Genomic DNA, 22,667 nt, shown 5'->3' on the forward strand with positions numbered 1-22,667 from the left:
GGTGGAGGTTGCAGTGAGCTGAGATCATGCCACTATACACCAGCCTGGGCAACAAGAACAAGACTCCATCTCAAGAAAAAAAAAGAAAAAAAAAGTGAAGTCTTATCACGCCTCTGCCTGAATCCTCTAATATTTCCCATTTACCACCGCGCTTAGAAAAAACCCAAACTTGGCCAGATGTGGTGGTTCACGCCTATAATCCCAGCACTTTGGGAAGCCAAGGTGGCTGGATCACTTGAGGTCAGGAGTTCGAGACCAGCCTAACCAACATAGTGAAACCCCGTCTCTACTAAAAATAAAAAAATTAGCTGGTGTGGTGGTGGGAGCCTGTAATCCTAGCACTTTGGGAGGCTGAGGTAGGAGAATCGCTTGAACCTGGGAGGTGGAGGTTGTAGTAAGCCAAGATCGCGCCACTGTACTCCAGCCTGGGCAACAAAGAAAGAAAAGAAAAAATCCAAACTATACCATGGCCTATAATGCCCTGGAAAGTCTAGATTTCTTTAACCTGATCTCCTAATATCATCTCTCTTGCTCACTCCATTTCAGCCACCTTGCTTGTCACTCCTCAAATAAGCCAAGTTTGTTTGCTCCTTCTGTTGTGAGACAGTCTCATTCTGTCACCCAGGCTGGAGCGCAGTGGTGAGATCTCAGCTCACCACAACCTCTGCCTCTTGGGTTCAAGCAATCCCTCTCACCTCAGCCTCCCAAGTAGCTGGGACTACAGGTGTGCACCACCGTGCCCAGCTAATTTTTTTTTTCTTTGTTGAGACAGGGTCTCACTATGTTGTCCAGGCTGCTCTCAAACTCCTCGGATCAAGCAATCCATCCGCCTCAGCCTCACAAAGTCCTGGTATGATAGTGTGTGCCACCGCACCCAGCCAGCCAAGTTTGTTTCTACCCAAAAACACTTTGCAGTACCTGGAATGTATTCTTTCTCTGCATTATATCCACATGGCTCACTGCTCCCTTTCCCCACAAGTCTTTACTCAAAATAATCTTCCCTGTTTTATATATATACATATATAGGCTCTCCCTTTTAGCCCCTCTAAAATTTCAACCCCACTGCCCCTGATATTGCATACCCCTTTTCTGCTTGTTCTCAATGTCTAACATTATATATATTTACATACTGTTTCCCCCACTAAAATATAAACTCTGTGAGAAAGGAATATTTAGCTGTTCTGTTTATTGCTCTATCCCAAGCACCTAGACAATATGTATTTGCAGAATGAAATCTGAAAGTTCATCTCCAGTCCCAGTTCCCTGCCCAGCCAGTTCCAAACTAACTCATGTCTTGCCCTTCTAACCAGGCAGCACCAAGCTTCTCTGATTCACCCCTTCCCTCTGCTGGAAACATTTTCTTGCATGGCGCACCATGACAACACCTGGGTATTCCATCCTCCTGCAGTCACCATAACAATCACCCTCAGACCTCGTTATCCCTGTGTCCCCCTTGGCCCACACACCTGAAGACCACTCCACCAGCAGTGCACATGAGGTTAGATCTTTCACTGAGCTTCGCTCAGCATTCCAGGTTTCCCAGAGCTATACCCTGACATGCCTCCAGCCTCAGCCCTCCCCTATACTGATCCTCAGTCAATAGCTCCTCCCTCGCGGCCCACAGTACCCCATCTTGGTCTCTCATAGTCTCCATCTGGAATGCTGTTATCAAAGTTGGAATGTGAAGAGTTCAACTTGCTTCACATACTGCCCCTCCACAGCACCCTGGCCCCTGCGTGAACACTTCCAGTGACAGAAAACCCAGTCTTACAATCTAATCATCAGGAAGTCTAGGTCCATACAAATCCTACCCAAACTGACCTAACTCTGGAATTCTTATTTCTACCTGGTAGGTGCTCTTCCCCAGCTCCATGGGAAGGCCTTACCCTATCTCCCTATGAGAACTCATCTGATACGTGGAAGCTGTGAACAGTCCCAGCTGAAATCTGGATAAACAGTCCTAGTTCTTTTGACTGTTGCCCCTAGAATGTGGCCTGCAGACTCCTGACCATTCTGATCACTCCCTTGGAGGTTCCCCAAGGACAGACCCAGAGCAGAATGCATGTTCCCTCAAGGGATCAGGATCACAGCTTCCCCCAAGTCACAATCTGAATTCCATGCATGTCACCTCACATGCTCTCCAAGGCAGTGTTTACACAGTACAGAGACAAATAAAAAAGAATGCTCATTTCACTAATGCTGGGAATAGTGAAAAACCTAAGCCAGCTTACAGGTCTGTCGACTAAATATGATACATCTGAACAACGGAATGCTGAATAGTGGCTACAAAACAAGACAGAACTATTTTATATTGGTATCATATGAAAAAATAAAAAATAGGCTGGGCACAGTGACTCACTGCTGTAATCCCAGCACTATGGGAGGCCGAGGTGGGCGGATCACTTGAGGTCAGTTCAATACCAGCATGGCCAACATGGTGAAACCCAGTCTCTACCAAAAATACAAAAATCAGCTGGGTGTGGTGGTGCACACCTGTAGTCCCAGATACTTGGGAGGCTGAGCCAGGAGAATCACTTGAACCTGGGAGTTGGAGGGTGCAGTGAGCTGAGATCACGGCACTGTATACAAGACTCCATCTCAAATAATAGTAATAACAACAAGAAGTTTATGACCATTTTTTACTTCAATTGTAAACTTCCATTTTAAACTTCAATTGTAGGTGTATCTTTATAATAGATCTTAATATAAACATAAAATAAATAAATACACACACAGAAAAATGGAAGATACACCAAATGTTTTAGGTAACTCAAAGGAGTGGAAGATGAGAATTTTGTGAACTCCATACTTCTGTATTGTTTCAATATTTTATACTGTTTTTTGTATTTTTTAAAAGGCCTCATATAAAAACAAAAACAAAACAAAACGAGCAAAATAAATAAAAAGGCCTCATTAGCTTCTCCCCCCAATCCACACCTCAAATCCTCTTTACTGTTCATTCCAAGCCCAAACCCTCCATTTCCAGTTCAACAGCCCCTACCTAACTTCAGGCCTTTATTAGAGTCTCTTGCGTCCTGCTTGGTTTCTATCCTAGCACTGCCCCACCCGGGTAAAAGCCCAGTATAGCTGCCTTTAGGTTCAGAGTCAAACTCCCTACCAAGGCTACCTTGCTGCACAACTCCAAAGGGCATACCTATATAGAACTTGGTAGTTGCGCAATTTGATAACCCTGCATCCCTAGATCAACCTTCAAAGCCCTTCCCTGTTTGCCATCAGCTCTACCTCCTGCCGCTCACTCGCCCACCCAACTAGTCATCCAAAGTTATTTCTGGTTCATCTAACACACATGCCTGACTTTCCTGCCTAGCAAATGTCCTGTCATCCATGGTTCTAATATGACATTATTCCTTTATGAACCCTTGCCCATTTTCTCCAAGAAGGATTTTCTTATCTCTACTCTGGATGACTGCAATGGTTTCCTCATCAGTGTTTCTGCAACCACACACACATTTCTAGGTTTATTAGTCAAACAGAAACCTGATCATGTCATTTCTCCACTGAAAACTCTGGAATGCCTTTCCAAAACACTTAAGATAAAACCTAAAGTTCTTACCATCGTCTTCAACAAGGCCCTGCAAGACCTGACCCTTGCCTAACTAATCATCTAGCCACCCAACTATCCTCCAGCCAGGTTGGCCTTTCTGATCCACATACACCTAACACCAACCTTATTTACCACCTCAGGACTTTTGCACTCTGTCTCCCTTCTTATACACTCCAGAAAATAAGCTATACAAGATTAGTAACTCTGGCTAGCTCCAGGACCCACAACAGCATCTACGTATCCTACAGTAGATAGTAAGTATTCCGTGACTGATTGAACATTGAAACCACACCATAATTTTTACTTTTGTCTGTCTACCCTGTAAACTGTGGGCTCCTTGAACTGGGGCTGGATATTATCTCTGTATCACTAGTATTACTGCTTAGTATATAGCTGGTACTAACAACCATTTGCTGAACAAATGGTGAATGTGCTTTTGCTCAAGTCACACTTCAGGCCTTGAACTAATGTGTAACAGTAAATCTCCCCTATCCTGATCTTGTACAGTTCAACTTTAAAATTTAAATGCAGGACTCCTACAATTCAATATTAAGTCAATTAAAATGGACAAAAGATTTGATCAGGCACTTCATAAAGGAAAATATGTGAATCAGAAATAAGCAAAGTGATCCACAGCGTTAGTTATCAGGGAAATGAAAAATAAAACCACAATGAGATACTGTTACATACCCACCACAATGGCTAAAAGTATAATGAAAAAGACCACCACCACCACCAAATGCTGACAAGGATATGAAACTCTCATATATTGTTAGTGAAAACATTAAATGTACCACTTTGGAAAACAGTCTAGCAGCTTATCAAAAAACCTAACATACACCTAGCCCAAGAGCAGTTCCACTCCTAGGTTTTTAGCCAAAAGAAATGGAAACATTACGTCCACAAAGATTTGTATAAGAATGTTCACGGCAGCTTTATTCACAATAGCCAAAAACTTGAAACAGCCCAGGTATTCATCAACATGAGAACAAATTGTGATGTTTATAGAAAATATTCAGCAACAAAAAAACTATTAGTATCTGTAACATGAATAAAAATGAAGAACAAAGTAAACAGATTCCATTTATGAAGTTTCAGAACAGGCAGAACAAATCTGTGATGTAAATATTCAGAATACTGGTTGTCCTCCCTTCTCCCCCAGGGGACGGGCAAGTATTAACTGAGCAGAGGCAGAGAGCTCTCAGTGGGAAGGGAAACGTTCTTAGCATTCTAAGAATGTGGGTCACAGGAGTGTGTGCATTTGCCACTTCCATCTAAAGGAACACTGAGTGTACGCATCTGATTGTAAAATTTTACCAAAAAAAACCCCACAAAAACCCAACAACCCATAAACAAATGTTGCACTAAAGTTAAGGCATGCTGAAATTTTTGGAAGTGTACTGATGCGTTCAACTTTTTTGAAATGCACCAAAAAATAAAAGTTATTGTTGAAGAAATGTGATAAAACAAAATTTTAAGTTGTAGGATCTGAAATGGTGGATATATGGGTATAATTTTTTTTTCAACTTTGCTACATGTTGAAAATTTTCGTAATAAAATGTTGAGGAAATTATTATTATTATTTTTGAGACAGAGTCTCACTCTGTTGCCCAGGCTGGAGTGCAATGGCGCCATCTCGGCTCACTGTAACCTCTGCCTCCTGGGTTCCAGCGATTCTCCCACCACAGCCTCCAGAGTAGCTGGGATTACAGGCACCTGCCATTATGCCCGGCTAACTTTCGTATTTTTGTAGAGACAGGGTTTCACCATGTTGGCCAGGCTGGTATTGAACTCCTGACCTGAGGTGATCCACCCGCCTTGGGTTCCCAAAGTGCTGGGATGAGCCAGCACACCCAGCTAGGGAAATTTTTAATTGGAGAACTACAGGTCCTCCCCCGGTAAGAGGTTGTTGTGAATGACAAAAGCATTAGCAGTGGTTATTTGGGGTGGTAAGATTACAGGCAACAACTGGAGCTGCTGTCTTCTCACTCCATGACTTCTCAAATGTACCCAAAAGAGATGCCCTTGGTCTGGGCCAAACACATGTAGTGAGTGGGCTACAATTATCTTCCTGTGTAGGACTCAATTCCTGGTGTACTATTCCTTCCTAATCATTACCATTATACCACTTTTCCTGGACTACATCCTTTTTCAGTTTTTTGAACTCAGAATCAAACCCCAACCATACCATTGTGGGCTCATGTGTGCCTCAAGAGCACAAGGGGCTGGACTCTCACTGATGTGATGCCCCCTAAGGTGGCCTGGCTTCCATTCTGAAGTCAGAGCTTCCTGTGCAAGCATTTTTGTTCTTCACAGATTTGTCTCCTTTTCTTTCTCACTGGAAATCACAACTCTTTAGAAACAAATTTTTTCCACCTGTAGTTTTCTATCCTTTGAGCAATATTTCCTTTAAATGATCTATAAACCACGGGATTATTAATCTCTTCCAAAATGTTTCATCTCCTTTGAAATCTACCTCTAAGCCTACATCTGCTTAGAAATCTGTGATTAAAACTGTTCGTGTCACTCTTCTGTCCTACATCTCTTGAACAACTACCTACTTTAAACCAGATTCATTTATTTTTCATATACTGCCATTATAATTAGCCCCATGGCACTTTCAACCTCCTTTTTAGGACCAAAATCTTCCAGAACCATATTAAATATCACATTTGAGTCAATAAAAAAAAAGTTAAAAATTTTATCATTTATTTTTGTGATATTTGTGCACTCTTTCATCACCAAGCACATCTTGGCTGGATGTCTGTAATAGTCTTAACTGGTTTTACCATTTCCACTCTCAGTCCCTTCCTATCTGTTATGTTGAAGTCACAGACATTCTCTGACTCTAATCCAACAAAATTCCAATTCTTATAATCCTATCAAAATGTGTAACTTGCTTATTATGTATTTCTCCTCTTGGACTATAACTTCAACAAGCAGAGGGACCAGATTAGCCTTGCTTCTGTGCCAATGTCTGGAACATAGCAGGTGTCTATTGATATCTGTTAAATTTATGAATGCTAGGAAAAGAGTAATAACTCGAGGATCCTCAGAAATGACCCAAATCTAGCTCTGACCTGCTGCTGAGACACCGAGAGAGAAGTAGGCTTTCTAGGAACATCGAACACAAAATACCAGTTTATCATCGCTGTTATGTCCCCACCGGCCACCCTTCCATTTGGGGCTAGTCAGGTGCTGCGAATGGAACAGCTGAGTCCACAGCTCCAACATTTTTCTGCCTCTGCTTTCTACCACTTGGGAATCACCCTTTATAGTTTGTTTTCTTCTGTTTACTCCTGCCAACCTCGATGTGCCCTAGCAGGGCACATTCTCTCACTGTCCCTTAAGAAAGGCATACTCATTTCCATTTTTATAACTTAAAATTCACAGTATGTGAGAAATAAAAAGGAACTGAGTGACCATCTAATTCAAGTCCCTCGATCCAAGGCATAGAGGGAAGATGTGGTTTGGCTAAGGCCACGTATATGGTTAAGTGAAATGAAGACTAGAACTCAAATATTCTGATTCCTACCTGATCTCGAACCTTGGACTGTTGTTAGACCTTTTTCTCTCTTTGAAAAGCCCCCTTTCTATATTCAATTGCAATCTAATGCAGTGGGCAAGAGTGTGGGTTCTGCACTGAAGTGACCAGGCTCCAAATACTGGCCTTACTGCTTCCTAGCCACAATAATGACATACTACAACACTAAATTGATGTCATATATAACTTGGGCAAAATACTTAATCTCACTAAACTTCAGTTTCCTCAGGTGTAAAGTGGGGGACAGTATCTATTTCTTTAGATTAATATAAATAATGTATGCATGATGCTTAGTACAGAGTCTGGCACTGCTATGACCACGTGTTAGCTATTATCATTATCCTTCAAGCCTAGCATACATATGCTTCCCTTTTCATGATCCTTCCATACTCAATTCATGCCACACGACTGTATTCTGTCGATGTTTCTCCAGCTTCTTGCCTGTCAACTAAATGACAAAACTCTTCAGAATAAATACTGTTGCAGCTTCTCCTGCCACACAGCACATACCTGAGCACACAACGGGAATTCAAATACTTGAGGGAAGTTTGCGGCAGTGTGCTGGTGCAAGCCTGTATGGCTTGCAAGAGCCAACTGTTACATGTTAGGAAATTGTGTAAGTAGGTGGCCTTGGTAAGTTAAAAACTACAGAAATTGGGCAACAGAAAAAGTAATGGCTTCCTTCACCCTGCCAGCCAGTTTACCAGCATACTACTGTCGATAGGGAATCCCATTCTCTGCTACAAGGAAGTAACTTGCACTTTGTTTTCTATGGCTGCCCTTCCCCTGCCTTGGGAGGTTCTAATTTTCCTATTCATAACCTAGAAGATTTTTCCTGGGTCCAGTGGGATCTAATTCAGTGCCAAATGAGCTGAAATTCATTCATCAGTCCCTAACACTTCCCTCTTCCACTTCCAAAGCCCTAACCAGGAAAGGCACCAGCCTGCAATTCCCAATTCCTTATCCACCCCAGGTAATGACCAGAAGTTGCACAGAGGCTGCAAGAACGTGGCATAGAGGGCTGAAGGTCTGGGTGGCAGGGTCCCTCCTTTAATAAACCAGTGTCATGCTCACACTCCTGTTGCCTACCTTGGCATGCTGGATCAATCAGCTCACAGATGCAGGATCAAGTCTTGAAAGCCAATCAGAAAATCCTCCATAGGCTTACAAAGGACCACCCATTGAACATGTTTTCCCGTAAGATTGAAAAGACAAACTACACCGACCACCTCCACTCTTCTTTTCCTTTCTGGCCTCATCAAAGGACACAGAGAAGGTAGACAAATTTTCTTATCCCTACTTCTCTAACTTGGGGATTCTCCAAATTTACATCAGCAGCTCTAAGGATATTCCTCATAGGTCACAAACTGAACCAAAATATGAAAATCCTTTCTATAAAACTACACGTTCCTTATTCATACATATGACTAAGGGCTACTGAATGGTGCTCATAAACTGAAATTTTCAACAATAAATTTGGTTTAGATTCATGTAGTACTAAGGAGTCAGGCTGACGCAGTATTTGGCAACACTACAAAGCTTAAGATGTGCACACAAAAACTAAAAGGTGGGAAAATATGAAAAAGAAAATGGCCACAAGGCTTCCCACTTTGCTGTACTGGGTGACGGTCGAAAACAAAAAACCAGAAGCCACTAATCTAACTCCAACATCCCCAAAGGCTTATCCAAAGTTGAACAAATCTAACCACTGTACGACTAACTCTTAAAAAATAACTTGAGGACAAAACTGGATATGGAGAAGGAAGCAAACTGAGGAGGAATACATGGTCTTCAAAAGCAGGATGGGGGAGGTGAAGGCGATCTGGCTGTGCCATCTGTCACCCTATTAATCACCAGGGTTGATTTGGCTGAGCTGCCTGGCTAGGTGGGTGTCCCCTGCCTCTCTCACTGCTTCACATGTATCCCTCCTGAAGCTGCATGCTCCATCAAAGAGGACAACCATCCCTGAGACAGGAGGACTGGTCCTCGGTCAAGGATATACAAGTAGCTGTGCTCCCCTGCTAGAACCTGCAAACAGGCTCTCAAGAGTAGGATAGGACTGTAGTGGAGTGCGTGTTTTTCTCTGCCCAGAGACTCTGAACACACACAAAGTCTTCATATGAGTACTTCAAAATAAGTTCAGGCTGGGTGCAGTGGCTCACACCTGTAATACAGCACTTTGGGAGGCAGGATCACCTGAGGTCAGGAGTTCAAGACCAGCCCGGCCAACACTGTGAAACCCTGTCTCTACTAAAAATACAAAAATTAGCCAGGTGTGGTGGTGCACACCTGTAATCCCAGTTACTTGGCAGGCTGAGGCAAGAGAATTGCTTGAACCCGGGAGGCGGAGCTGAGATCACACCACTGCATTGCAGCCTAAGCAACAGAGTGAGACTCTGTTACAAAAACAAAATACAAACAAAAAAACCAATAAAGTAAGTTCAGGTCCACCTCTGCAATCACAAGCCTGACTGTGGAGGCCAAGATGCCTCACCAACAGGCAAGGGCCCTCCACACTACAGTTGGAGTTGGCAAACTGAAAAGGCACTGGGGATCAGGGCAGAGCTCCTTCCCCAGCAGCTCAGAATCCATGACAAAAGACTGCTGCCAGTGGCCTCCCACTTTCCCTAAAAGTCAGGGAGGGGATGCGGATAGTTGAGTGAGGGTTTCTACCTGTGGAGTCATACAGGCATCCATGATTAAAACATCTTTGTTTTCCCCTATTATTTTTCTTTGCCTGGATTACCCCACCTGTAAAGTAGGGATAATAATGTTAACTTTACAAGGTTGTGAGGATTACATGAGGACAGTCATGGAAAGTATCCCCTGCCCGGCACAGAGTAAGTACCCAGTGTCAACTGTCCCTTTCGGTGCTCACAAACAGGGAAATGCACCTTTGGGTCCTTCTGCAGTATCATTAACTCCTTCTCGGTTCATGGGACCGAGGAGGAGTGGATTCAGGAGGAATGCCTCTGGTCCACCTGCTCCAGGATATAACTAGCAGGACAGGGACAGCCCCCAAAGGAGAGATGATGACTCTTCCCCTTTGAATTTCTTAAGCCACAGTGTGGAATCACTACCACACTAGGGAAACCAGGAGAGAAGTACCCAGATCAAAATTTGGAGCTCCATTCCTGGTTACTTTAAGGTCCAAACTCAGTACAGATTTCCAGAAATCGAATGGCTAGGTTCATACAATCACAGAAGCTTAAAACCGGACACAAGCTTATCTAATTTAATTCCATATTGTAAAAGAAACATTGAGGCCAGAGGGAAATAATGTCCTAAGTCACATAACTAAGGGAACCACGAATCAATTCTGAGAATGTTATTTCTATATCCAACCATTTTAGCAACAGTTCACATTTTGTAATTCACCCCAATCTGAAATCTACCCTGCCACTAAAAGAGCAGTGAGACTCATATGGTCTCCCCTCATGATCTATGCTAACGTTAGCCTTGCACAAAGATGGAATATAATTCTCCCTACTTGTCTGACTGCTGGGGCAGGAAGGTAGGGAATCCTGGACTCCACATTTACAGGACTTGATCAAAGGAATAAATTTTAAGTAGCAAGCATACATAGTGCAAACAAAGTAGAACTCACCTCTAAAAAATGTGATCTGTATCAAAATTTTCAAAGGACATCTATAGGGTAGTCAATTCTGTCCCCCATCCCTCCTGGCTGAAATCTACATTCTTTTAATGCCTATCACCTGTGGGGTGCCTGAGACAACAGTATTATATCGCCTTCCTGATGATCTCCAGGACTGAGGCATCACCAAATACCCGTGTATCCACGTGTGCACAGAAGTGTATATCTCCTACAGCACAAAAGGAGATGAGCAAATGAACAAAAGCAGACCAGAGCTCTTGGAAAAGAAACCTACTTTTCATAATGCAAGCCCCTTAAATGGAATAAATTCATCTGGGACATTGGGGAAGAGTTTAAGATGGGTCCTCAGAATTTACATGTTAGGGAAGGCGAGAAAGCAAAGGAATATTTCAACAGGAAACTAACCTACGACAGACTAGTTTACACTTGTTCCTGTCTAACCATGACTTAGCAAATGGCCAGGAAAGCCTCTGATTCCCGTGGTATAGAAATGTACCTAGTTTAAGCACAACCGAGCACTTAGTTGTGACTTAAAACTCTACACTGTTGAAGAACAGGAATCTTATTTTGCTTTTCCACCAAAGTGTAAGTGCTGGGTGCACAACACTGCAAAAATCTGTTAGTATGAGATACAGCTATGGCTAAGCTGTACATTCATGTGAAGTTGTCTTAAAAGCTTGAAGGTGACAGGTGTTTCCAATTCCAGTCTGTCAATTCAATGGTCACAGAAGTAAAGCAGCATATCTATATCAGTAATCAGTAGTTGCATTAACGTCCATCACTTCAGTCACAGTTACAGAACAGGGAGCCTACTGGTCCCACAGGCCAAACCACAGAAGGGAGTTATGTATAAAGGCTGTGCCACTCTCCAGCCCCTACTGCAGTCTAATGTGTGGAGTATAGTGGAGTGTAGCATTAACAAACTTCCAAGTGGGATCAAAGAAAAATCAAGGCAATCAGAGGCAGCAGCACTGGTACCAATTGGCATGATTTAAAACCTTTTAAGAAACTGAGGCCAGGCATAGTGGCTCACACCTGTAATCCCAGCACTTTAAGAGGCCAAGGCGGAAGCATCGCTTGAGCCCGGGAGCTCAAGACCGGCCTGAGCCACATAGTGAAACTACCCCTCCACTCCACCACCACCCCTCCCCCCCCCTTTTCTTTTCTCCAAAAAAAAAATAAAAAAAAAAAAAAATTAGCTACTTAGGAGGCTGAAGCAGGATTACTTGAAACTAGGAAGTCAAGGTTGCAGGGAGCTGATTGTACCACTGCAAGCCAGCCTGGGCGGCAGAGCAAGACCATCTCAAAAAAAAACAAACAACAAAAAGAAACTAAACTCCTTAAATCATTTCCACTGTGTGACTTGTGGTAGCACAATGTGGTTATCATTTGATATGAAGCACAAACTCTAAGTGACAAGGCTTTTTTTTTATTTGAGACAAGGTCTCGCTATGTTACTTGGGCTAGCCTCAATTCCTGGGCTCAAGCAATCCTCCCACCTCAGCCTCCCAAAGTGCTGGGATTACAGGCGTGACCCACCACGCCCAGCCTTACAAGTCTTATCCACTAATCAAAAGCTATGAGTGAACTATTCCCACCCATTAGGAGGCTGCGGCTAGCGACAGCAGTGAAGGGGCTTCAGTCTAAGAGTTTTAAGTCCTGGTTACGAGCAGATTTACTATATAAGCAAGCAAAGGGAGGAAATGAACAGCAGCAGAGCAGAGGGAATGAACCATCAAGTAGCCCATTTGAATACAGTACAGCTCATTCCTAAAATGAGTTAAATTCACTCAACACTTTTGACTGTTCATACTGAATTATGTTCTCTTGCTGGTCATTGCTCCATAACCAAATAGTCATCTTCTCCTCCTATTATGAAATGGCAAATCATCAATTAAGAAAAATGACTTGAGACTATTAGTTACTAAGGTCAAAATCCCGATGTCTGGAACAACTGGGGAGCCAATTCCAATGTTCAGCTGTGCCATTTACCACTTCTCTATGATATTTGCTGAGTCTCTATGACCTAACCTTCAACATTTTCTTTTAATTAAAAAAAATACAGAGCGCTTCACAAATTGCGTGTCATCGTTGCGCAGAGGCCATGCTAATCTTCTGTTTCATTCCAGTTTTTAATATGTGCTGCTGAAGCAAGCACACCTTAAACATTATCACTGGAAGGAGGTCCATGGGGCTATTGACAGAATTCAAGGGATGTGGTTGACTTTTCCCAGCACTCTTTCCTGGCCCTAGACTTTGAGACTGCTGCCCTTCTGTCCCTGGGTCTGAAATGTTTATGTCAGGTAGCTTTTTTCTCCTTCTGGACTCCAGTGATACAGCAGTATGTAGAAGAGCATACCACCATGGTTGCTCACTGCTAGTTATGTCGATCCAGAAAAGGAGTCATACTCTAGGATGCTTTTGAGACTCTAACACAAAGCAGCCAAAGCAACAAGAATAAACTCAAGAACAGCACGGCAAGGAATTACCATTTACCAGCTGGACACGGTGGCTCACACCTGTAATCCCAGCACTTTGTGAGGCCCAGGTGGGCAGATCACAAGATCAGATCAGGACCATCCTGGCCAACATGGTGAAACCCCATCTCTACTAGAAATACAGAAAAAAAAATTAGCTGGGCGTGGTGGCATGCACCTGTAGTCTCAGCTACTGAGAGGCTAAGGCAGGAGAATCGCTTGAACCAGGGAGGTGGAGGTTGCAGTGAGCCGTGATCGCGCCACTGCACACCAGCCTGGGTGACAGATCGAGACTCCATCTCAAAAAAAAATAAAATTAAAAAATTACCATTTACCTGAGCAGGAGATGAACTTGCTTATGTTGTTGAATAGAGACGGGTTTTCCCAGAAAAGTCACTATGACATCAGAGAATTGTGCTACTACCACTCTTCCCAGAACATTTTACAAGTCAAAGTGACCAGATTTTATACTAAAAAGATGAGACTGAAATAAAGCTATTTTTAATAAAAAAAAGGAAAGCCATTAAGTTTAGATTCTACCATATCCCATAAAAGCTCTACTTTTGGGAGATTAGTGATGATGCACATAATTGATCAACTATTTCTTGCTGTAAAATACTGGAAAGCAGGTAACAATGAATTACATAACTCTCTCTCCTGAACAAGAAAAGGAGACATATTATCACACAGTCCACCCCTTTCAGATGGTAAAAGCCATTCTGGATTATCTGTAGGCAGCTGATTTCACTCAGAGATTTGTCCATTGCTTAGTCAAACCCTGATTATTTAATAATGGCTTGACTACTACCTGGAATTATCGATGTCTAGCCCCTCTAAAACACGCTGGGTATTCAAATTCTAATACAAGCTAAACTCCTTCAAGATAAAAAGTTTTCAACATTTTTTAAGAGCTTTGTTGGCCAACACATCACACACATAAAATTCTGAAAAGGTGGATACTATGGACTTGAACTAGAATCAAGTTTCCTCCCTGTCGTTCCAAGTATCCTCTTCTCTTGACACTTCAGCATTAGCAGGCAAGGATAAGCAACAATTTTTACCTCTCCAAGATTACCAAATCTACCTTTCCAAAGGCACAAAATATTTTCAGGTTTAAAAAAAAAAAAAAAAAAAACCCTGACAAAATAATATTATAGCTCAGTACTTTTGTGCAGTTAAAGCATTAAAAGCATCAGCCTGTTTTATTTTTTGACAAGTTTATTGAACAGTATTCAAGACTTCATCTTTATAAACAAAAACCTCTGCTGAATGATGCCAAGGCAGTACTTGCTGGCAATGTTGTGGCCATATTGGCAACAAGCCATTTTATTGTGTTTGGTTTCTCAAGTCTGGACTACTATAGAACTGCCAGTAAAACAATTTAAATGTGGCAATTTTGCAAGGATGGAAAATAATTTTTAAAGTGACCACTTCCAGAAATTCTTTCCAAGAGATTTGACTAGCAGCAATCTTACATTTTCTTTACTCATTTCCCGAGTGTTCTTAAAATTGATGAGATTTTATTTTTACACACTTGGCCCATACCTGTACACAACCACAGACTCCAGTAAAAGGGAGCTGGAGTTTAAGGCTTTCATGCATCCTTATTTTTACGCAAGGTTGACTATTTCCACCTAAAAATGTGTATGTTTGCTTACTTCCATACAGTCCTAGATTTTCATCCAGTGGGTTAAGACTGGCCTTAACTACATAGAATATTACTATCTGAAATTTTAAATAAAGTTTCCTAATCGAATTTTCATTGTTGATGCTGTGACAACTTGGAGTACAAAGCTAGGAACTACATTTCACTTAACACTGTTTCATTTTTTAAAAAGCCACTAATAATAACTGTACATCCAAACTACAGTGTAAACACAAAACACACCTCCAAATTATGCTTGTAAACTAAATGTTTCACTAAAGTTCAGAAAAGTTTACAAATTTGCTTATTTATGACATACATTTGTAGATTTCTCTAATCCTTTAAATCAAAAGAAAAATGAACACCAATAAAAAAAAATCAGAAGGGAGAGAGAAAAAAAATTAAATCTAATGGAAAATATTCTCTTCCATTAATGTCAGAATCACCAAAAGCAGACAATAAAATTTACACATAAAATTGAAAGTATCAAGATAGTGTTTACAAATGCACACAACTTTGAGCAAAGCTTTACAAATCCTTCATACCATACAAAGCAAATGAGAAAATAACGTCAATTCATTTCTACCCCAACCCTAGTTCTTAGGAGAAAATTCGCAGGAAGAGAGGTATGAGTAGTTTCACAGAATACATTTTCAAGAATTTTTTAAAAACTGAAACTCCAATGCCCAGAACAAGATAAACAGTATCCTTAGCAGTTAGCACTGTTAATAAGTCTCAGATACACAAAAATCAAGTTCCAGAGGGCAAAGCATTTAATTACATTCCACAACGAGCACTGTTGTGATTCATATAAAACACAGTTCTCTCCAATTTCTACACAAACCGCTCTTTTCTTAATTTATTTAATTAGATGAACAATGGAATCAAGTTTTCCTTTTCAGCATTTATCTAAGATGTAGAAATAACAAAGTAGTTGCAATAAAAGTGTATGAAATATTTAATAAGAATGTACGAACATATAACCAAAATAAACTGTGAAATAAAAGACTTTCATCTTCAAACAACCCATTTTTCTAAAATGAAAATAGTTTTCCAGTGGGGAAAATATCTCTGGTTGAAATACAACTCTCAAGCAGTGCCGAAGTTTTCTGCATTGTCTTTGGAATGAGAAATGATTACTTAGCATTAACTTAAACAGCATATACAAACGTTATATTGCTTTTTAAATTGAGGAGGCAGTATCTAGTGATCTGTCAAAGCAAATTTGTATTCATGAATTGTCAAAAGACCCACAACACAGTCACCTCTTCTTTGAGTCTAAACAATCCTTCCCTTAAACAAAAATCCTGTACTGTCAATCCTCTAAGATTGTAGTGATAAAAAGCCTTTTCAAATCTTATCAAATGAAACTGTTGCCACTCTTAAATCTAAATTACACAACCGCTATATTTCAGTGTTCCACTGACTCACAACACCAAAAAGGCACTGTATATATTTGAATAGGAAATACTTACTTTAAAAGACTGACCCCTTTTTAAGTACACTGATTTGTAGGAAATGTTGGGGATGTTTCAACCGAAGACAAAGGGCCATGTAAAAGATAAAATTTGTTTTTCATGATCTCTCATCTACCTCCCCTTCTGTATTGTTTATAATATAATGTGATACGTTTTCAGAGCACTGACTAGGGAAAGTAACCATAATTAGAGCCTTGTAAGGCAAGTGTTCTCATGACAAGTAACCATAATTAGAGCCTTTTATGACAGTGAGAAAATTTGTTTTTCTTATCATCTCACCTATCTCCCCTTCCGTATTGTTTTATAATGTAATGTGACACATCTTCAGAGCATTGACTAGGGAAAGTAATCATAATTAGAGCCTTGTAAGGCAAGCGTTTTCATGACAAGGACACTTACCAACCAGAACTCATGTGGTCCTCCTGCCTTAGTGTCCTGAATACCAAAGAAAAGATTATGAAAGGGTCAAGAATCTCAATTTTCTCCCCTCTGGCGGCTGCACTTGTACTCTGTATGAAGACTTTTAGTAAACAGGCTCCTGATCGAACAACTATGCCAAAAAGCCTCCAAATAACAGGACTAACACATATCAATCTATGAACCAGCATATGGATCTTTTATTCTATACTACTACTGCTATCAAAGATAATTTCAACTTCAGTTTTAGAAGCCTAGATATAACACTTTCTTATGAATGGGCCCCTCTTCGTTTAAAGGCCAAAATTTCACATAAATTGGGACAGGAGGACACTGATACTACAACTAGTCCATCATAAACAGGACTTCAAATCAAGTATCTTAAACACATTATTAAAAGTGGTTTCTGGTTTTTGATACCATCCAAACAACATGAACAATTTTTAAACTGACTAACCTAAATCGTGGCGGTCAAACCAAAAAGGCTCTGGTAGGTAAAGGACTCCATAGTTTATTTTTGTGGCAAGTCTTATTCCACACAGTTTTAAATGTGACATTAGAAATCAAAGTTCGAGGTTATAGCACAAACCAAGTGTGGACTTTTATATTTAGGGGAAAAAACCAACAAAACAGTTCTGCTCATTTACAAATGAGTCAATTAGACAAACAAAGCAGCAACTTCTGAAGCAGGACTGTCTATACAGCAAGGACCCTTAAGAAGCAATAAAGGTACATACAATGAATCTGTATACAGAAATTTTATTCAATTTTAAAAGAAAATGAGGACTTTAGACAAAGCTTTACCCTATAACAAAGCAAATCTGTCCAGCTTTAAACCAAATTCTGAGAGTAGCCAACTCCTATTTTCAGCAGCTGGCAAGAACACCCTCAATGAGTTTTACTGACATTTCTATTTTCTTCATCCCATATGGTATAAAACAAAACCAATCTAGACTCCTTGATAAGCTTTATGTGGTCATTTGAGTTTTACAAATGGTTTCTCTAATGGTATGCCAAAATCATTTATGTGTTCTCTCCAGATAGCTTTACTGTAACATACAGCAATGTTTATCCTGGTGAGTCTTCTGTAAACAGTCAACCAATGCTCTATGTTATGGAAACCAAGCTATATGCAATTGAAACAATCCACAGGTTCTAACCTGGAAATACTAGGAAAACAATCTGGATGCATTAATCACAGCAATATGAAGATCTACCCTATAAAGAATGATGTGAATGGCTACCCTAATACAAGTTTTACTTTTCTTGAACCTATAGGCCTGTCATTTAAGTCAATGACAGCAGCTGTGGCTTCATCCCGAGACTCAAAGGCCACCATGGCTTCACCTGTGGGCATACCTTTTTCATTGTATTTTAAACACACTGAGCCTGGGATTACTTGATAGCCATAAAAGAAATCTAAAATCTCATCAATAGACACAGTAAAGGGCATGTTCTGCACTTTAATTACTGTTGGTCCTGGTTTTCCAGAACTAGATGCAAAGCCAGGGGGACCACCAATATGGATTGGGCCAGGGCCAGGGCCAGGGCCAGGGCCAGGCCCAAAAGCTGGTGGCCCACCCAAATGCCCAGGGGCACTTCCAAGACCAGGAGGGCCACTTCCAAAACCAGGAGGACCGCCTAAGCTACCAGGGCCATTTCCAAAATTCTGAGGGCCCCCTCCAAACCCCGATGGCCCACTTAAATTGTTTGGTCCACCTCCAAAACCCGGAACATCCAGTCCTAGACCAGGCAAACCACTGTTTCCAACTGAAGGCATACCAGGCCTAGCATCACCAAAGGCCCCTCCTCCTAATCCTGGAGGAGGGATTGGTGGCCCAAAGGCATTTGGTCCACCAAAATTACCAGGAAAGTTAAATGGAGGCCCATTGTTGGCTTCCTTTGATCCTACGGTCAGGAAGGCATGCTCTTCACCTCCTGCACTAGGTATTCCTGCACTGGGCATTCCCGCACCAGGCAGTCCTGCACTGGTTATTGCTGAACCAGGCAGTCCTGTGCTGGGCAGGCCCGCACTGGGAAGTCCTGCACTGGGCAGTCCCACACCTGGCAGTCCCGCATTGGGCATTCCTGGAACTGCAGGATTACCTGGCACAGGCATCTTTAATCCTTTTTTTCCTTGGGCAGGGGGATTTTTCTCAATCTCTCTCATATCTTCTAGGGTAACTACATGAACAAAAGCTTCTCTCCCATTAAGTTTTTTACGGTGTAAGCGTTCAGACTTACGTGCGTCATCTTCATTTTTAAACTGAACCAATGCCTGTCCTAGACCTTGCCCATTGTTATCAACAAGAACATGTACAGCATTTTCATCCACTGGGATTCCTTCTAGGAACTGAAGAACATCCATCTTCGTAATGCTGAATGGAATATTTGTTATGTGGGCACAGACTTTGGCAGAGTTGACATCCCCCTCTGGATTTAGTATCATTTCCCTCTGGTCATAGCTGAAGTTCTGCAGTCTTTTTCGAATCATATCTATCTTTTCTAGCATACCTTTCTTAGTAATTGGATGAACTTGAATAAAGCGATTGCCCATGTACTGTTTATGACGACACAGAGCAGCCTTATAGTCGGCCTCATTTCTGAACTCTACAAAGCCTTCACCAGTTGCTTTCCCATTGGGTCCATAAGCTATATAAATACTATCTTCCACAATATCCAGCTTTTTAAAAAAATCAATGACATGTTTGTTTTCTGCTTCAAATGGTAGCCCTTTCAAGTAAACACAAAAACCAGCCTCATGTGGTGATCTTGACCTTGATCTTTTCTGCCCACTGGGCGATTTTGACCTGGGAAGTGTCTGAGGAGGGGGATGACTTTGTCCAGAAGGTCCCATATTTTGCTTAAAAGTGATATGGCCTCCAGCAGCTACCCATTGTCTTTCTGTGGCAGGGCTTACTTCCACATAGCGTTGAATCATCAGCATTCTGTTTCGTTTCAAAGCTTCAAATGTATCTTGAGGGGAGAGAAACTTAACCAATCCATTCCCATTATTTCGACCTACATGATCTTTCAACAAATGTACTGCATCAACACGGAGCCCATGGAAAAAATCTCTGACATCATTTTCCATTGCAGAAAAGGGCATTCCATGCACACTGACATATAGATCATCAGGGTTGATGGGGAGTGGCTTCACACTGCTCTGAGAGTTCATCTGGATAGGGTTAACAGGATTCAATGGACCAAGAAACATAGGATTCAGGTTATTGTTCAAATTCATAGGTGCTCCAGAGCCATTCATTCCAGCAGGTAGAGGTGCCACAGGTGGCGGATTCAAGGGCGGCATGCCCGACATGGGTGGCAGTGGGGTCATGGGTGGCACAGAAGGAACTGGGGGAATCGGGGGCACAGGAGGCACAGGAGGCAATGTAGGTACTGGAGGAGGAACTGGAATTGGGGGAATGGATGGCATTGGTGGCAGAGATGGCATCGCTGGAATTGGAGGAATTGGTGGCGGCGGGACTGTGTTCATTGGAGAGGCTGTGCTTGGAACGGTTGAGCTAAACGTTGGGCTCCCAAAGGAAGCCCCCATATTTGGAGGAGCTGTTCCTATGCTGGCTGTGGAAAATGTCTGTATGTTTTTGTTGCTTTCATGAACAGAAGTGGTGGCAGTAACTACACTGGGTGAAGGATTATTAAAGTTGGATACTGTTGTGGGCAAGTTTACCCTGCCACTCATTCCTGAGCTAGGTGGTGGTCCTGATCTACTGGCATTTGCTGGTGGTATATCTAAGTTGGCAGTTTCAAAACGCCTACGACTCAGTTCAATCATATTCTGCATTTCCGTTTTACTACTCAACAATAGTGTTACTTTTGACCCTTTAATTGTACCACCTGTGCGCATCATACCAAGCCTTGCATCTTCATCAGTGGCAAAAACGATGAAAGCCTCACCCAGTTCACCCCCTACAATATGCACGCCCCCATCAGGAATGGTCAATCCAGAGAAGAAGTGGCGAATGTCCATGGTCCCCGCCACAATTGGGAGACCTTGCAAACGGATGACCACAGCCATGCTGCGCTGAAACCACACACACCTGCAGATGAGAAAAGGCAACGGCCAGGTCAGACTCCTGTTTATCACACCAAGTTTTTAGCTACAAGAATGACCAGCTACCATATTAGGCCTTCAAATATTCCCTCAAGCTATCACAGGCAATGTCTTTAATTTAGATATTCTAAAAACTGAACATTTTGTGCCATTTACAATGTAAAACGTAGACAATTTCAACTTCCAGAAGGCATTAATTTTGGAAACAGTTCAGTCCCAAGAGACTCAAAAAGTTCAAGAAAAAACAACTGTAGGACAGTAAAATACATATGCATCATTCAGACCACTAATCATTCAGTAAGATTTAAAAGAAATGTGTAAGTCAAATCAGGAAACAAAGTTTAACAATCTTTAGGGAAAAAGCATGCAAAGAATATATCAAAGTTAATATTAAAAACTGACTTTGCATTTTCCCTATATTCTTGACAATTTCATAGAATTATCAAGAGTGTGATTTTATAGAGCTCCGTCTCAAAATCCAACAGAAGCAAAAAACTAGAATACTAATGAATTGTAAATAATACTTAAAAGTAGATTCAAATGAGAACTGGTTCCATTATTTTATTCATCCTAAAACTTTTCGATCTGCCTTATAGATTACAAAAAACTACATATGGAATTATTTATTATAAACATGGTTAAGACATACTAAGAAGTCAAAAGAAGTCCTGAATAGGATAGACAAAATCTGAGTTACCTTTATTCATTACCCCCAAAAGTAGAACCTGGTTATAGTCCCATTCACTGTGACTATTTTAATTAAAACTCAGGTCCAATGACTCATAACCATAAAGTATTATTTTCCCCTAGGAGAGGGCTGACAATAAAAATATTTTTTGTTTTTGTTTTAGAACCAGAGTGTGAATTACTCAGTGGCTGTTACAGTCTTGGATCTACGCCACTCCTGCAGGATCTCTGTGATCTCCTTAGATCATGTCTCTTCTCACATAATCAAAAAAGAAATGTTCCCCTCAAATTTCAGTTCTAAAGGCTTCTAAGAGCATATCCAAGGGCAGCCCTTTGGAAAGTGACACAAACCCAATTACTGGGACTGGGAAACATATTACTTTGAAATTAAGGTGGTCAATAACATAGGGTGTTTTCCAACCCATCTGAAAAGTCAACTTTTATTTATTTATTTATTTTGAGATGGAGTTTCGCTCTTATAGCCCAGGCTGGAGTGCAATGGCGCCATTTCGGCTCACGGCAACCTCCACCTCCCGGGTTCAAGTAATTCTCCTGCCTCAGCCTCCCTAGTAGCTGGGAGTACAGGCATGCACCACCACGCCTGGCTAATTGTATTTAGGAGAGATGGGGTTTCACCATGTCGGTCAGGCTGGTCTCGAACTACTGACCTCAGGTGATCCACCCTCCTCAGCCTCCCAAAGTGTGGGGATTACAGGCATGAGCCATTGCATCCCTCCTGAAAAGTCAACTTTTAAATATAAGCCTATAAAATCAGCTCTATGGCCCTCAGAAAGGTTATAAATTAATGAAGAGATACGGTTTTATTACTTCTCAAGAACATTAGAAGTGGCAAGATTTTCTGCTATAAGCTCTAAGAATTCTGTAACTTCAATGTCAAATATTATATAAATACTAATTCAATGCAACAAAATCTGTAATTATATCTCAGTATTACGATTGCCATATTGAAACAGGAAACAAACTGTTTGGTTTTGACAGTTTTCTCACAGACACAAAACACAAAAATAAAAGCCACCTTCAAATTTAATCCAGAAAAATGGACTAGCAAACAGAAAATGCTTTTTGTGAGGCCATCATAAAGCACTAGAAATTTGGGAAGGCTGGGAAAGCTTTTCATTTACAAACTTCAAGAGTCAACAAGA

The 22,667-nt window shown here is 41.4% G+C and overlaps 1 protein-coding gene and 1 non-coding gene across 14 annotated transcripts in view; both read right to left on the reverse strand.

Moving 5' to 3' along the window:
- The window catches only part of LOC111548185 (RNA-binding protein 12), a 37,943-nt gene that overhangs the window by 7,638 nt on the left and 7,638 nt on the right, over positions 1 to 22,667 (reverse strand). For 3 of the 13 annotated variants that reach the window (XM_023220534.2, XM_023220533.2, XM_023220536.2), the window contains exon 3: positions 20,661 to 20,803. The exons of 7 other annotated variants lie outside the window; for them this stretch is intronic. Coding sequence is in view for 3 of the 6 variants with exons in the window: in XM_023220530.2 (XP_023076298.1) it covers positions 17,983 to 20,781 (2,799 nt within the window). In the remaining 3 variants the exon portion in view is untranslated. Of the gene's footprint in view, positions 1 to 14,402; positions 20,804 to 22,667 lie in introns of those variants that run through there. 3 more of the 13 variants (XM_023220530.2, XM_023220529.2, XM_023220542.2) reach the window with 2 other exon arrangements.
- LOC111548254 lies at positions 12,781 to 12,883 on the reverse strand. Its single transcript, XR_002733335.1, has one exon. It is a non-coding gene; the product is annotated as a U6 spliceosomal RNA (small nuclear RNA).

This window comes from Piliocolobus tephrosceles, chromosome 20 (genome assembly GCF_002776525.5).
Source record: "Piliocolobus tephrosceles isolate RC106 chromosome 20, ASM277652v3, whole genome shotgun sequence".
NCBI lineage: Eukaryota > Metazoa > Chordata > Mammalia > Primates > Cercopithecidae > Piliocolobus > Piliocolobus tephrosceles.